General features: G+C 41.6%; 1 protein-coding gene across 1 annotated transcript in view; it reads left to right on the top strand.

Annotated features, from left to right (window-relative positions):
• LOC311064725 (ATP-binding cassette sub-family C member 4-like) overlaps nucleotides 1-7,834 on the top strand; it is a gene marked incomplete at its 5' end in the record, with an annotated part of 39,609 nt that extends 31,775 nt beyond the window's left edge. The window contains 5 exons of the mRNA XM_084084652.1: nucleotides 1,803-1,892; nucleotides 2,356-2,528; nucleotides 3,270-3,375; nucleotides 5,026-5,160; nucleotides 6,549-7,834. Of these exons, the coding sequence (XP_083940778.1) occupies nucleotides 1,803-1,892; nucleotides 2,356-2,528; nucleotides 3,270-3,375; nucleotides 5,026-5,160; nucleotides 6,549-6,644 (600 nt within the window). The 3' untranslated portion in view covers nucleotides 6,645-7,834. The remainder of the gene's footprint in view (nucleotides 1-1,802; nucleotides 1,893-2,355; nucleotides 2,529-3,269; nucleotides 3,376-5,025; nucleotides 5,161-6,548) is intronic.
• Nucleotides 7,835-17,589: the final 9,755 nt, after the last annotated feature.

Below are 17,589 nucleotides of genomic sequence, written 5' to 3'. Positions count from 1 at the left end.
AGAGTGTGGTTGTACAGATCCGGCGATCCAACCATTATGCCCATGTATTGATATTCAGTTGTCCAGAACCACCGAATCAAACGATATGCCCATAATTGGGCATGTTCATATGACACCAGGGAACTCCACTTATGAGAAAAAGGGACTCAAGCAAACAGATGGGTACAAGAAAATATAGATAAATCCGCAAATCCCCATACATGGAGTACCATGATATCGTCAGTGTGACCTCATAGTACTGATGTCATACGGACTCCATATTTGGCCATGCCTGACACAGAACTCCATATATGGGACACAGACAGACAGATGGGAACAACGGGTTTGCATAACTGGGTGGGGCATGCTTTTCATGCATTGTTCCAGAGTAGGCCAGTGCCCAACGGGCACAGGTCTTGTATTATCTAATAATATAATATATGTGCAACTAGCACTGGAGCAGCAAGATGTTACTTCCTTGCATCTCACCCTTTGCGGGTGCTTTGAGAACTACACGTTTTCTTTTTGTCTTATTTGTGCAGGTTTAGCGGCCTTTTGTGAATTTGCCCCAGAAAGTGTAAAAATGTACCTGTAAGTTAAAGGAACACTCAGCATTTTGTAGGAGTAATTTCTATAAGTATGGGCACCCTGGGATTTTGCAATTACTGTATACTTAACTATTGCTCCTGCCCTAATCTTGCAGTTGCCAGGTGAATATTCTTATCTTGATTTGAGGTCAGATTAATGTCTTGTGTAAGCATGATTTATCACATTACCCTGCCTGTACTGAAGACACAATGGCTCCCTGACAGTAGTGGATGTTGGCTCAGTGGGGACAGTTGCTGGTTACCCTGTTTTATCTTTTGCTCTTATGGACCCATTCACACTCGTTAATGTTTTTTCAAATGATTATTATGCCCATTAAAGTGCCATCAATTCAGGGCTGTGTTGCAGAAGAAAACCCCGCTGTATTTGCTCATTGATAAAACAATGAGGAAATGATGCTATGAAAGCCTTATCTAGAAGTTATATTGTTCCTCAAGGGGTGTATGACGTTCTGTTTATGGTCTGTTAGGAGAGTCCCAGTAAGTGTTCAATAAATCACTTAAATGTTGGAACAGGATTTCTGAATAAATATAGGACCTGGCGTAAAGAGGTCTGCTTCTGTTTATCAGGTTGACAGGAAACAGAGAGGCGTGCGAGAACAGTGCCTGTAGACCGGCACACAGTTCCCTCTGCACTGTAATAAAGAGCTTTATTTGCTTTCTTAAAGACGACTGTGTGGCTGAACCTTGATACAGGTGTGTGGCTCACCATAAATACATATGCAAGGAATCCCAGCTGCTTGAGACCTCAGCCTGTCCTTTAACAAAGACAGTCAGCTAATGTGATAACCCCTCGTGATGGTTTCTGGTGTGTTTGACACAATTCAGTGTATCTGACACTGTAAGGTTCTTTTGTTTTGCAAACAAACAAACAAACACGAACACTGCTCTGTAACTTAACACTGACCCAATGGCGTCTTTTTGTATTCCATTATATATTCGGCTTCCGTGGTCTGACCACCTCTGCACAGATTCTTTCAACTGAGACCACGGTACAAAACATAGTTTTTAGAAGTAAAAAGATCAACTTATTGAAGCATAGTGGGCCAGGGTATTGAATAGGGCTCCCGAGTGTAGCAAGTCCTTTGTGAACATCTCTCCCTCACACATAGCCTAGCGGCGCTCTACAAAGCCTGTCTTAACCCTTTCAAACATCTTCCCCCTTGTCATTATCTTAACCGGCCACGGCCTTCTCTTTCTATATCCATCCATCCCCAGGACCCGGTTCTCTTCACGGGCACCGTGAGGGTGAATCTGGACCCTTTCAGCCAGCACACAGATGAGGACCTGTGGAATGCACTCCAAGAGGTACTCCAGCGTGTCTCTGAATGATTCCCCCTTACCCGGCCCAGGGGGGGATCCCTCTGTCCCCCTGCACAATGCTGCCATTCAGCCTCCCTGCTCGCCACAAGTCATGGGGGGAAATCCCATTAGGGGCCATGGGGCCCAGCTCAATGTGCGGCTTGTAACTGGGAACCATTGAAAATGCAGGGGGAGATATGTTTGGGCAGTCAGGCCAACTGGGGATGAAGGTTCTCCCCACAGTGAAGGGCTCCAGCTCCTGGTCCTACGTTTGAATGGGTTTGGTGGCCTGGATTAAAGCTCGAGGCTGGCCACAAGAGAGCACTGACCAGGGTCATCAGAGGACCTGGCCCTGCATTGTGCCAGGCGCTTAATGGGTGTGTTTGGATGGCTCTTTAAAGACATCCTCACACGAGGCCTTTTATGCAGGCGTAATGAAGGGTTGGGGCTCTGGTCTCCCTCTCTGCAGGTGCAACTAAGGGCCGCGGTGGTGGAGCTGCCCGATAAGCTGGAGACGGTGCTGGCCGAGTCAGGTTCAAACTTCAGCATGGGCCAGAGGCAGCTGATGTGTCTCGCCAGGGCCATACTACGGAAAAACCGCATTCTCGTCATTGATGAAGCCACAGCTAATGTGGACCCAAGGTCAGAGGGCACTTGAGCTTGCAGCGATGTCATTGCTCGGACAATCCATGTGGAATTGTTTTAGGCGACACAAACCTCTGACATTTTAAGTAAATCAGTCAAATTTTGTATTCATTCATCTTTCACGGATGGATTTATTTAAGTAGTGCAGTTCAAAAAGAAGTTGGACTTTTTTAAAATCATGAATTAATTGTTGGCCCCCGGGCCCTGATGACTGAAAAGCAATCCTGCAACCTGAAGAATTTCACTGTTATCAGGTGCATGTAAAACAACAACACCACAAGTCTCTGGTGCAAAAGGATGCATTTCCTGATCCTCAAAATCAGATTGGAACAGTAGAGTAGGCCGATGCAAAACATGATCATCAATCTTCTTTTCACTGTAATGTCAATACCTGTCAGTTGCCAAATCGATCACAGCGTTCCTACTTTATACATGTAACATACCAATATCTAATGCGCTTCTAATCAGCTATTATCCTTACTTAACAACAACACAAAAGGAGGCTCATTACGTCCAAGTGTAGAAGCCGCGCTGCAACAATGTAACTCGATATAATCTCCAACTTGCATCTTTGTGAAATCAAGGTCTTCTAGTATTCTACTTTACAAACGTCTGTACAGCTGCACATACCTTTGCTTTGTGCCATTGTCTTGTGTCAAGTAAAGCCATTGCCTTCAGGCTCTATAGGAAGAGAATTTTGTTTCTGCTGAGGTGTTTTGTTCCCCTTCGTCCTTTTAGAACAGACAGCCTCATCCAGCAGACTATCCGGGACAAATTTCGGGAATGCACTGTCCTCACCATCGCTCATCGGCTCAACACTATCATTGACTGTGACAGAATACTGGTAAGTAAACCCTGATTTATGCCGCGCCAGCAAAATGTTGTGCTGCAAGTTGTGCGGCAAACATAATGTATATTAAACTGAAAAAAAGTGACGCATTGACATTTTTCAGTTATTATTGTCGCTGAAGCATTAATTAGGCCTAAGAGCACAATGGGGAAAGTGTATCAATTTTGTAGCTTATTCATATTAATAAAGTTTAAATGAGAGACTACTCATGATCAATAATTGGGTTAAAGGGAAGTAGATAACGGAGACAAGAAGCAGATGAGAGAAAGACAAAAACTTTAGTTTGGCCAGTTGTACCTTTTCCTCTCATACAAGCTGTTTCAATAGCACATATTGAACTGTAAAAGCCACTGAAAAAAGCTTTCACCTTGCCCTCAAAGAGATACTGCATATTGCTATACCATATGTGTATTCAAAACAAGATGCACTATAAAGTCCCTCAAGATGCCCATCTTGCATTCAGACCAATTACAGAAGAGTAGATATCAAAATAAACTAGAGTATACCATCTGACAGTGACTTCTTCCTATCAGTGTAGTACTCAGCCTCTCCAGAGATTTGAATAATATTTGATGTGTTCTGTATGAGCCAATATCGCCCCTCACAATATGCGCTCCCGCACAGCTAGCAGCCCAGCATGTGCCCCGTGCCACTTGATCTTTGGCCTTTTCTTGCCACTGCCTGCAGAGGTGCCAATTAGTGCCATTTGTGGCAGCATTTGTTTGCTGTCCATGAGGGCAGGGACTGACCTCCTGGCCACTTGGTCATTGAGAGGACTGAAGAGAAAAGTCAAATATCACACAGCAGGGACTGTTCCACACCTACGCTTGTGTTAAACGGCCCCCAGATTGCCATGCTGTCTGGGAGAACAGGCTGACAGATAACACCTGAGTTGCCTCGTCATAAATTCATAAAGAGCTGTGGCGTAGTTTTGACATTGAATGACGTAACATTTGGAATGTTTCTACCACCCTACTCTACTCCCCCTCACGCCCCACTCCACCCCCAAGAATGGAAGCAGCGTGGCCTACCCCTCTACTAAACTGTCGATTATAGCTTTGTCTGCAGAATTCTCCCTTTCATAACTCAATGCTCTGTAAAATGAGGCTTCAATTGTTACAAAGCAATCACTCATTCATTGTAAGGAGGATCGTTCTTGTTTAAATTTGTCTCTAATATAATGGTACTCCTTTCATCGCTTCTTGAATTAAAGCTAGTCTTTGAGTGGTTTACATGGCATGTGATGACAGAGAAATTATGGTCATTTTCTTGAGTGTGTGGAAGGTGTCATTGTTGGATTTGACTGAGGACCACCCTTGAGCTGTTGAAATGCCTGGATAAATGCATGGATAAATGACTGATCTCCAGTCTGTCAGTGTCAGCGCACTACACTTTCACACGGCTAACAGGCGATGCACGTTGTCCGTGTCTCTACACAGCACAACACAGGCCCCCAGTGTTTGCTGTCAGCATGAGTCACATGAAATGGAGGGTTCCAAGGTGCAGAGAACTACTGTTTCCCCTCTCGCCCCGCACTGTCTGCATGCATCACTCAGCACTGAAACAGCTGAAATGTTAGTTTTCAAGCACTAAAGTATACAGGTGGCGGCACACACACCCTGCCTTGTGTGTGTGTGATTGCAGGTTCTGGATGCCGGCAGGATCCAGGAATATGATGAGCCTTATGTGCTGCTTCAGAACCAGGATGGAGCGTTATACCAGATGGTCCAGCAGACAGGCAAGGCCGAGGCTGCCTCCCTGCTCCGCACAGCCAAACAGGTAACCGCACCCTCCCTGTGCTGTCACCGAACACAGTCCAGCCATGGCACACTAATCCCAGACTCTGCGTCTAACTCCAGACTTCATTGCTCACCTCCAAAATAATACAGCCATGTGTATAACCCTGACAATGCAAAGAGGCTTGAGTACCATTTTAATTTAAAATGCCTACTTGGAGCATTTCTGCACCATAACATTAATTTCATGAGAGAAATTGCCCCTTTGTAGATTTACATCCTCCGATGTTATCTTGGAAGCCCTCCATGTAATCTTCTTTTCCCAAAATGTAATTTTGAGATAATTTCTGAGATGATTCTAGAAAAGCAGCTTTCTTTGCCTTATATCTATTTTGAAATATTGGGTTTAACTTCATTGCGATTTGGGATAAACTTTCTATGGGGATTACTGTAATAGAGAATGTCCATATTTCCCCCCCTGTGAAATTCATTTGTGATGTATTCCCCTTCAGACATTCTGTTAAGATAAGAGCTGGCTATTCATTGTTCAATTCCATTTTTATGTGCATCTGTCTGGGACTACAGATACCATATTGCAACTTCAAACAGGTCTTTGTGAAATAAGAAAAAGTAGGCATCCTTTCATTTTCTCTCTGTCCCTCGCACAAATTTATCAGCACAACTGTATCTCCTCAGCCGGAGAGTGAAATGGGTGAAATACTGATTTCAAAGACTCAGCACACTGTGGTATTATTTGGTATCGTCTTACCCTGCACACTGGTGGATTGGTACTGACATTGTTCAAGCCCTTACGTTACCATTCTTTATTGTAGGGTGCTCTCCTTAGATCAGATTACTGCAACATCCATAACTGTCTAGCACCACTTATTAAATACTGAGATGGTCCACAAGCCGAGTGTGAAGTTTCTATAGTTGTCAGTCAAGGTTTAAATACATTAAATAATCTGATACGAACCCCTCGCCTCTTTGTCGGACCTGAATGAGAATCCCAGAGTTGGCGGTATATCTGATGCTGGGGCAAACCTGTTTTCACCTGTTTCACTCCTTTTTCATGACTTTTGCACAATTGAAATTGTTGGCTTGCCGTAGCCTTTTTGTGTTAGGAAATAACAAGCATTCCATGGACATTTCGAATGAGCATCACTATCTTCTGAGCCGATTTACAAATTGTGTCACATTGCTCAGTTTAGAAGCCACTGTTGGAGAAAATGAAGTCTGTGGAGAATTTCAGTGATTATCTCAAATACTGAATTTCACAGTTGTTTCAAGACTAAATAAACCACGTTTTGCATGCTCTGGTGGGTATCAAATCTCTTTGCTGCGGTTCAGAATCTGTCATAAATCAGATCTCAGCTCAGATTGGGCTGTGCGTTCATAATCTATGACACTGCTTCCCTGATACCCTTCCAGGTTTACACAAACAAAAGCCGTCCTAGTCTGCCTAACGGAGTGACAGACACGTGCTGTGCTGAGGAGGTCCATGTCATCTTTGAGACATCACTTTGACGGCTTGGAGAGTTGCTCTGACCCTGCACTGTGACATTGCGCTTTGCCATCACTGACCAAATCCCTTACTATGTAAAGAGACCAAAAATCATATTGGTCCTTTATGGTAAAAAAAGAGAAAATCTTATTAGACGCTCTACAGGTCTTCTCAAAGTATGTGCTATGTTCGATTGGCACTGTCCTTTGGACTAGAACAGAAAAGAAGCAAGTGTGCAAGGCAGGTTGTGCCTTTATTGGCAGCATATTACTGTGTGGCTGTTTATTGATTACCCCCTCCACTATGTATGCGTCTCAGTCTCTAGGGTAGCGTCAATCCTACTCTGGCACTAGGAAGTGTTGAGATATTGCATGTGTTTATCTTAGAGCAATAAATTATCGCTGGCTTAAGTTATTTAAGTTAAGATGTTATTAATGTATTCTTTAGGACCCAGTCTCTCTGTGAGGTTTAGTTAATTGGAATATGCTTGGAGACAGCATGAACCTGAGAATATTCACTAATGTTTTCACTAATTATGGTGCCTTGGTCAGAGTTTCGATTCCTTGTAATTGTATTCATTCATTGATTGTCTAAAGTCTGATTGTACTTCGTGCACTGACTTGAATGGCTATAGCAATGTTATTGCTACCTTGTCTCTCAGTCATTAAATGACAGCAACAATGGTCAAATGAAAAGTTTTATTTTCTTGCGTCAGTGTCTTAAACTGACTCAATGTCAGTTTAAGAGCGTGTAAACGGTATTTAATTTGAAGGTCTCTGAAAAGCTTTTCTTAATTTTTCATAAAATCCAGTTTGACTTGACTTCACCTTTCTGTGTGCATATTTTGTTTTAGTTATCAATAAGCCATGCAAAACACCAAGACACAATTTGAATGTACTGTAATTCATTGATGATTGAATTTAAGATGTCAGCAATAGAGATACCAAAGGGACACCAATGTCTTTGGGCTAGAAAAACTGTAAACCCAGTCCACATGCTGAAATCAATGCAGAAATGTTATCTGTAATGTAAGACATCTGTGCTGTCAAATGATGATCAAGTGCAAAAAAATGAAAAAGTGAACTTAAAAAGAAGCAAACGTACACTCTTCTGAGTTAAATTAACACAGGGATTTTACTGTGTACCATCAGGTTATCAATACTGTTATACTAAGTTTATCTTCTATACTGATGCACCGAACACAGCGTTTTGATGCCCCAAGCATTTCCACAGGCACACTTTCATTGTGTACTGACTGTATTCAATGAATAAAACCATATTACATGCATAGTTCACCAGTATGTGTTGTGCCTATGTACTGTAGCAATATCTATTTGTGTTATAATTCATTAACCATTGTTCTTACTAAGTTTAAATGCCTAAGGTTGCACCTGACCTACTGCCCTGACACTCCACCATGGTAAGTGACTAAGACTAAAACTCTCTAATCTATTGTAACCTTTATTTTACCAGGAAATAAATCACATTGAGGTATGAAACCTCTCTTACAAGTGAGTCCTGGCTAAAACGGGACCAAAGCAGAGTTACATTGTGTAAATAACAGAATGAGACAAACACAACCACAATGATAAAAGATACAGCTAAAACATCTGCCAATAGCACATTAGTACTCTAGATGTAATAACACGAGCAAGACCTGGATAGTGTAATCAATAACCAATTTGACTCCATTACTCTATTTCGCCTACTATCCAGAGTTTTTCCATTTCTTGAACATTACGTTTCATTGTTATTGTGCATTTTGGGCCTTTTTGGATAATTATTTCTACATATTATGCCATTAGTCTTAATTAGGATAATGTATTGCCAACACCAGCTCAGTTGCATTAAGAGCTGCTTTATTCCCCTTCAAAACTGACAACAATTAAAGCCAATGATCCACATTCAGAGATCACTGTCTGTAAACATTTAGCCCTGTATAAAAGGCAGTATTTAACCAGGGCTCAGATTTGAGTCATGAACAGGGCCATCAGTTCCTTTTTAAAGCTGAGTGATTTACACAATTCATTAAAGCCAGTGAATCTTCAGCCAGCGTCATATTAAATGGTTACTTACTCTCAAATGGCCCCTTGGGAGTTGAATTGTTGGGTTGCGAATAGATTAAAGTTTACATTGAAAAGAGAAATTGAATTCAGAGGTAATCAATAGCATAATGGGCCAGTGAGAGGAGCCTGCTGCCTGAAATGAAATTACCATATTTTTAATCTTAATTTTCCACTCTGTTTATCTGACAGTGTGGATGTGCAATCCAAACAGATAATGAGAGAGTCGGATATTGACAGTGGGGTCCTCTGGAGTGCTTGTTTCAGTGATTAAACGCTGTGATCTGTGATTACTTTGTGTCGGGTGTCAGGCTGGCGGCCAGGGCCCCGGCGAGGCGCAGGCATATAGCAGCTGGAGCATTGTGGGTCTCCGAGGTGCAAATGCACCTGACACAGCATTGACAGCATTCTAAGTCCTATCTGGGACTGCACCACACAGCATCCGCCACAATATGAATACCCAGGGCACTATCTACATCAGAGTCAGCATATATCCTCTCTGCTCCCCCTTCGATAACAGCCAACACAAGAATAGTGACAACAAAGTTTGCACAATAAGTATTATTAACCTGATACCTTCCAACGCCTCTCATAATAGGGCCATTTTAAAACATATCTGAATAGGTGCGCGAATAGCAATGCAGCCAACGTTGTGCTGATGTGGCTTTAATAAATACATGTCTATGCAATAACAAGAGAAACCTGGCTGGCCGCACAATGGAGTTAATCCCAAAGAAATAAAATGCAAAATGGGAGTCGGCACAATGAGGAGGGTGTGAATGAGATGATGGATGAATTCAAGCTGTCGGTCCATCCGCACTTTTAAGAGAGACCAGTGATACGACTGCACTGATTTGAGGATGTGATACATGTTCCATTCAGTCAAAGGTGTTTTATTGTCAATTGAGGAAACATATTGTAAGAAGAAGAAGAAGTATAACAACTGGTGTTGTAAATTGCTATAAGTTGTTTTGTTATGGGCTGATACAGGAGTAGCCAGACAGCCATTTTTGGCTTAAAATACAATGTTTTTTATTTTTATCTTCTTTTTTTTACTTTCTGTCATGCCAGCATTTCCTTTTGTGAGGGATAGTGCTGTTTGACAAATGGAAACAAATTGCATGGTGTAGGGATCTGAATAGCAGCGAGTTGGGAGTGTCGAACTTGGCGCTGAAAGACGATGGAGGCAGAGCCTCAAGTTTTTGTGGGCAACTCAGACCTGACTGATCCCGGAATAAAGTACTTGTTGAGGAGAGGGAGAAAGGAGAACAGGATTTCGACAGGCAGCAGTGAAATTAGGAGAATTGACTATGGCGGCTTTGTTCCTGGCTGGTGACATGTGGGGGGTGGGTGGGGGGGGGACTCGAGCGAATCCCCAGAGACCATGTGCTCAGCCTTTCCAAAGTGACTGCAAACTAAATATCTGACAAGCTCCCAAGGACTGACATGACTCCCTGTGTAGTGGGAAGAAAAGAAAACAACAAATAGCACCTTTTTTAAGGTACATATGGTGGCACTGTATGTAGTGTGAGAGAAAGTTGCTTTTCATCTTGTTGAAAATAGAGAATTCCGCCTTCTCAATTTTAAATATGTTGATGCTATATTTTCGAGATTGTCACAACAACCTAGTTAAACCTAGGCTGTTGTTTTTCCTGTGACTAAACAATTAAAACAACAAGATTATACCACATGATTTGTAACTATTGCCATCTCACTTTGGTCATGTATATCTTTCAGCAAATAAACAATGTTGAATCCCCATAATAGGCAAACATACAGGGTTTAATACTGTCCTACTGTATCATGATGTCTCAGCAGTTTAGTGACTATCCCAAATTGACCTTATAGACGCAACCACTAATTCTGCTACAAACTGTAATTATAGGTGACGGGTGTACTTGATTATTAGGCACGGTACACTCTCCTGGCTGTGGTATGGTACAGTATACTACTTTTTAGACTATGGGGACTGGGGAGTGTGAATGATATTCCACCTCCAGAATGGAAATCTCTTATACAAATTGATAAACAAAACCCCTAAACTTTTTTGCCTTTAAGTATAGGTACTGAAAAAAATGCCAATCCATCTACTGTGTATGTACATACAGTATTTTTAAAGTACTAGTACAGTTTTAATACACAATTTCTTTTCCACTTTTAAGTTAAGAGGAAAGAAAAAAAATAGGATGTTGTATGGGAAAACAAAGATCTTAGGTGGCGTTTTACCTGACTGTGATACTTTGAACTCATTAATGGGTTTCGTGGAAAGGCCATCAAATAGGAAACTCTCTGCATGCTTTAGCCCTAAACCCTGGGCATGCTCTGTCACCTTAGAAAGATGCTGTTTGATTCTTCAGCTGCGAAAGAACCCAGCAAAGTGGTGAGCTAAACAATAGCGGAAGGCTTATCTCATCAGTAAATAAAGCTTATTGCTTAAAGCTTTAAAGGGGAATGCTTATTGGTGATGTCATCCCTTTGTGGAAGATTGATGGAGCTTGAGGCAGGGGCCTGTGTGTGTGTGTGTGTGTGTGTGTGTGTGTGTGTGTGTGTGTGTGTGTGTGTGTGTGTGTGTGTGTGTGTGTGTGTGTGTGTGTGTGTGTGTGTGTGTGTGTGTGTGTGTGTGTGTGTGTGTGTGTGTGTGTGTGTGTGTGTGTGTGTGTGTGTGTGTGTGTGTGTGTGTGTGTGTGTGTGTGTGTGTGTGTGTGCGTGCGTGCGTGCGTGCGTGCGTGCTCGGTCTATTACCTCTTTTCCCAGACCGAGCTTGATCTTATTTAAAATATGTCAAATACATTTTAAGTATACAGAATACATTTTAAGTACTGCTGAACCACAAATCACAGTCTTAAATTAACCCAAATTTCTCTTCAAGGTTTTGTCTGGTCCGATCATGGCTTTTATCCTTGGCAATGAGAGCGGCTGCTGATGTTCTGTGCATGTAAACGTGGAGGAGCTTTGGGTGAAGGTGGAGACAGCTTGTGTCCACAGTTATTGTCGGGTCGCATTTATGTGATTCCAAGGACCCACTGTGTCTTTTGGGGTTACTTTCTCATCATTTTTCCTAATGTAGAGACCCACAGGGTTGGTGGCAAGCTCACAATGCGGCCGTTGTATGGTTACTGTCAGCTCTCTCAAATAAGGCTTCCTGTTCATTAGACTTCTTTTCACCTCGGCACAATGCGCCGCCTTTGCAGCAATAGCGAGTCGACGCCCATCTCTTCAATGGCATGTGAATAGTTCTAAATAGTGTTTATGCAAGCCATTGTTGCCTTTTGTCTGTCCAGTCTTAGTGTGCAGTGATTTGCCTGCTTTTGTAGCCTGGGATACATTATCTTGGCTATGTGGCTTCAGATGCATGCCTGGCCTTTCAGCTAGTAAACAGTCTAAAAGTTAACTCCCCATAGACAATTGTGTAGATGCCTGACAAAGTGAGAGTATACTAACTAACTGGCCCATTTCACCTAACTCTACAATTATCAAGCATCTTCTGCCCCTCAGTACATGAATGTTTCCTCTCTCTGCATGAAGCCTCATGCACAGTAAAATCCTTAATTAACTCCAAAGAGTGTGCAAATGTGCACCCGTAAGTGTCCATTTCAGTTTAATTAACACTGATGTTACTATGTAGTCTTCCGTTTGTTGTTAAAGAGACATCTCCTACACTTGATATATATGTTTTACCAAGCTGTCTAATGCATTTTCATTTTAAAGAAAAAAAAGAAAGAAAAAGAAAAGCGTAATCGAGGTGCTACAGTTGGTAAACTTTGGGTACAAAGTGAAATCGTCAGCTTTAATTGAATTCTGAGAGTGTAACAATTGACCCAATTTAACTTAGGGTTAAGTTAATACTGAGTAAATAAAGCGATAAAGTTTCCTTCAAAGTCGGTTGTATGTCATTGTCTGTGAAGATCATTGCTCTTTATTTCGAGCTAAATATACATTCCTGTGCTTCTAAACGATAAAAAAAAATTGACTGACACTATCTGGTGCACATCTGGTGAATTATGTTTGTACACTGGGTAGATGTATTTAAGCCCTGTGTCTTTATTCTTCAAACCATCAGTGTGAAAATGAAAGGCTAATGCAGATTGATACCCAGGTGGATAAGCTGACACACATCACGGCCAGAATAAAAGAATACAAACTTCAAAAATGTTAAGATAATATCAAAATGATATGGTTTGTGTCATGACTCCCATCGGTGACCTGCAATATGGATTTCTGTTTTTTAACTTAATTGGATCTGTCGATTATTAAAAAGATAACAAGCAAAGCCACACGTGTTTTGCATTGGTTTCTCTCCTTTATAACCTTGCTATGTATAGCAGTATACTGCTTTTGTCTGTGGTGCCTTGAGCTGTCACTGCTTCTGTTTGGCAGTAAAGTTTATAGGCTGGTAACTCTTGGCTAACTTCATTTGGTAAGTTGCTAAACTGTTCCGTCATTTGGACGTTGTTGCCAGGCACTTGGGAGATATTATTTCTTAAGTTGAGTCAATTTTGATCCTAAGATAAGCTCATGTTTTTGTCCTCATCTGGAGAATGTTGGCAAGACTTGAAATGTTTCGGACAAAGAAAAGAAAACGTCTGTAAAATGAGAGCGCGAATGGGCAGCATATCATTGTCTTTATCTGTTTGTAACATTGTTCTAGAGAGCATATACATCACCTCCAGACAGTAACTGATAGGCCTAGCCATTCACTCCTTGGATAGATACACAAAAGCACAAGATATCTACTGCACAGATTACATTATACTCAGTTCAAAAGCAGTCACAGTCAAGTATGCAGAACTCCACTGTGCTGAGGGGGGAAAAAAGATGCTTTTAATGCCGGCCAGTGATTACAGGTGAGAGATGTAACTGATAGTAGGGCCATTATTGTTCCGAGATTTGGTGTGTTTGACCCCCCTAAAGCATTCTGCTGCCAAGGGAATTTACAACAAGCAGCAGACCCTGAGGAAAGGAATGTTATGATTGCTCTCCGTGACACTGATACAATGTCACGTTACACACCTAGATAGCTGGTTCCTAACTACGGGCAAACTGGAGGAGACGGCATGTTCATGATATGACTGAGTAACATTTCACCACAGGAATATTCAGGAGAGCTTCAGCAGTAGGGATCTCATTAACCACTTAAACACTCTAGTCTTAGTGAAACGGACTGTAGTTGGAGTTGCTGTAGTTGGATTGCTTTTTTCTCTTTTCCAAAAATAGCCGATCTACAAGAGCTTGTAGATCTGCTATGTCCTCCCCATAATAGGGATGCTGGGGTTCAAGTGGTTAACCTGCCCGAGTGGGACAGTATGTTGTTTTGTTTGTAATTGTCACAAACCTTATGCACATGGTATTTCATTCGACCTCCATTAGCCCACCATGTGTGTTCAGTTTATATTTAATGAACTGTAGTCGTATGGTAATTCATTGCTTGCAACAATTCTCCTTGGAGGACTTTCTTTTTTCTTCTTTTAACTAAAGTAGCTGTGTTGACTCGCTTTGCTCCTGGCTGATATTTCCATTAAGGGCCTTCTTATCAAATAATGAAATAAAGAATCTATTTCTTGCCCAATGCTATTACCTCCCCCAAATCAAAAGGTTTCCGCTGTAATGTCTCGCCTCTCATACCAGTTAATTAACTAGTGTTGCAATACATACTAATGCTACTTTCATGAGAATAATCCGAGACAATGAACCTGTCTCCTTTGTGTCCTTCTGCAAACCCTCTTAATTAATATCAGCAAATACAAACCAAAGTTAATTGAAATTTGAACATCCCATCTTTCTAGTTTACAATAATACAATCACTGTTGTTTTGTTCCTCTTGTTGTTGAATTACTGTGATAGCTGGTATCATATCACTATTTAGCATTTTATTGATCACCCTCAGAGATGCAGCGGAAATAGGAAAGAAAGAAATGTCTTAACCATGAGTAAACACAGGTGGCAATATATGCAACCCGACATTGATTTGGACCGAGGCATTAATATTCACACTCCTCCAGATAATCATAGCAAGGTTTACTTGATTTGTTTTCATTGATTAAATGACATTTCCCCAACTTCTCACATCATGGTTATTAATATAGTTTGCATTGATATTATTTTCGCATTAACAACAATTTTCACCAAGTGAGAGAGATTACAAGACAGATGCAAAAGAGTGTCATCTCTATGGCAGATAGCTTTAATCAGAGTCCCTTTTGATACAAAATCTTTAGAACCTTAATCAATCTTTATGGACAAGCTTTTTCAGCCTGTATGCAAGTTTGAATAGCACAGTTTTAAAGAGGCAGCACCCTGCTGTCAGATATATGATAAGTTTTGCAAATTGCAAATCATTCTAGGAATATGAATTAGGTTGCACATCCCTAGTGGTAATGCTATGCACTTTATATGCAGCAGTCCAAAATTCAGTTGCCTTGCATGCATTCTCTGTATTGTATAGGCCAACCTTATGCCACTTAATGTATAAGGGGCAGCGATTCCTAACCAACCTCGGATTATAGAAAGATCCACAGCAAAGCATGGTTTGGCATACTACTAAACCAAAAGGATTTCTGTTATACATTCATTTTGTTGTGTTGGCCCATGAACAGGAGTAAGTGAACAAAATAAATAAATAGAACAATGGTTTGCTTTTATAGTCTTTATACAGTAATATTTCTGAGCCAAGAACATTTCTAAAGTTAACATTATTTTTGTTCCGAGAGACTCGGTCACAGTCTGTCATTCTGTATTTGCATTCATGTCCGATTAACAATTGTGACATATTCCTAAGATCATGCTCCTAGCACTATAACCACCCACCATGGCAATTAGCTGTCAACTAAGCTAATGAGCGTAACACACATGCCTGATGCAAGCCAGTCGAATATCAAGCTGTATCCCCATTTACCCTGCAGTGCCACTGTTGAGGCTGTGTCCATGTACTGTACTAGCTTGTGTTCAATGTGGTTGGTGTTCTGGAGTTTTCAGCCTCCTTGACACTTCCTTGTGTGTTTTAAGCCTAATTATACATCGTTGCATGACACTGAGCAACACCACCGCGTAACAACAGATATATTAGGCATTATTCACACATTTAAAGCATATTTGTTATATATAGTGTGTATATATTGTAAGTGCATATACAGTATGACAGTTTGAGAGTGTCTGATCTACAATTCTCTGTGTATGAGACAAGCGAGTCTTATCAGGGGGAAATGGATTCCGACATAATTCAGTGGGGCCGCAGCCTGTCTCAGTGTCTTAAGTGTATTAGTTGTATGGTGAGAGTCACAGGGGTTATCAGTAGTGATAGCCTTTAATGTGTAAAGCTGACATGTTCAAGTAATCACACTGACCTTCACTCTGCTCAGGCTTGTTATCATCGGCTAGAAAGAATATGGCATGAAAAGAATAATAACTTGAAAATGCCTGAATACCTTTGCAGATTCACAGATAGCAGACCAGCCAAATCCAACCAAAGAAATACTGCATGTTCTATTTCTTTTTTTTTAATGTGGGCCAGCATAGAGGGCAGCATAATTTAACCAGAGGACTAAGAGGCACTTGCGGCAATACACACTGTATTTGATCATGGTGGTTTTATTACAGAGCAGAGATTGGATGGAAGGGAATAAGTACATAATAAGTACAAATCCATATTATGGGTTTGTTCAGGTTACTGTGCTTTACCGTCATTGACATTGCCAGGGATATAGATCCACTGGAAGTTTTTCAGGTGAGATGTCATTTGACTATTGCTTTGGACTAAAGGTCTTTATCCCAAACAGTATCAAAAAGCAAGGTAGGGGGGGTTAAACCCCAAGCAGTTTTACAGCCTGATTGCCAACAAATCCAACAAACTATCTGTTCTCCTTATTTCTAAAAAAGCATTGATCATCGGGGCATAGCCAATATGGAGGTTAATCCATTCCACTGTCTATGCTATAGGCTGCTTATGGAAGCACATTTGCTTAGGGCAGTCATGCAAATTATTACTTACTGCCCTGTAAGCTGATAACACAAATTAGATACCCATTAAAGTTGAACAATGTATATAGAATGAAAAAAGATTGCAAGTGATACCTGAAGGGATGCTTAAGTCATATGGCATTAAAATATGCCTCATGCTTGCAAACTTTAAAAGTGGAGAGATGTTTATCCTTGGGACTGAAGGATGCATAATGGTAATCTCATATGCACAGAGGCAGCTGCCAGGTGGAGGATAGCACACTGCATGTTTATGAATAGAAATCATTACAGGGACGGGGGAGCATGCCGGCATGGACCAGTGACACTGAACTTTTTTTTTTATCATCTACCCAGTGTACACCACAGCACTTAAAATGTCATGTACCTAAACTGTGGGTACCGCACAGTTTAGCTTTGGTCACTCTGCGGCTTGCGCTGCGTTTCGTCCAAGTCGATTGTTGAGTCAGACACAGGTGTTAAGAGGCATTTGTTAAAGTTCCTCTAACTTTAAAGTCCTGACCTGAATGTGGGCTGGTGGGGTGAACAATGAGGCTGTTAATACGATCCTGCCACCTGAGGGGCCTGTGAAATCAGTGCACTGAGAAACACGCGGCTCTAACAGCAGTGCCACAGCTCCACTGGGCCTCAACCCGCACCAGCCCTGGTTCCTATCAGATGAGCCACTTTAATTAACGTGCCAAACTACTCCTGGGGTGGATGGAGGGGGGGGGGGGGTTCTCCATCTTATAGAATGGTGACTGGGTACCTATAAGCCCTGTTTGTGGCGTGTCGGACGAGAGAGGAAGTGCTCCGAGTGTGTTTGGGAACCCCGGCAGATACTACTTTTGACTTGTCTGTTGTTTTTCTTTGAGCCCCCTTTCTCTTTCTGCACGGCTGGCTGGAGTGATAGTTAGGGATTCATCTTAAAGCCTCCCCTTTGTCTGACAGACCG

This window comes from Gymnoscopelus microlampas (assembly GCF_963454915.1).
Source record: "Gymnoscopelus microlampas genome assembly, chromosome: 17".
NCBI classification, from domain to species: domain Eukaryota; kingdom Metazoa; phylum Chordata; class Actinopteri; order Myctophiformes; family Myctophidae; genus Gymnoscopelus; species Gymnoscopelus microlampas.
This window is presented reverse-complemented; position numbering and strand designations above follow the sequence as displayed.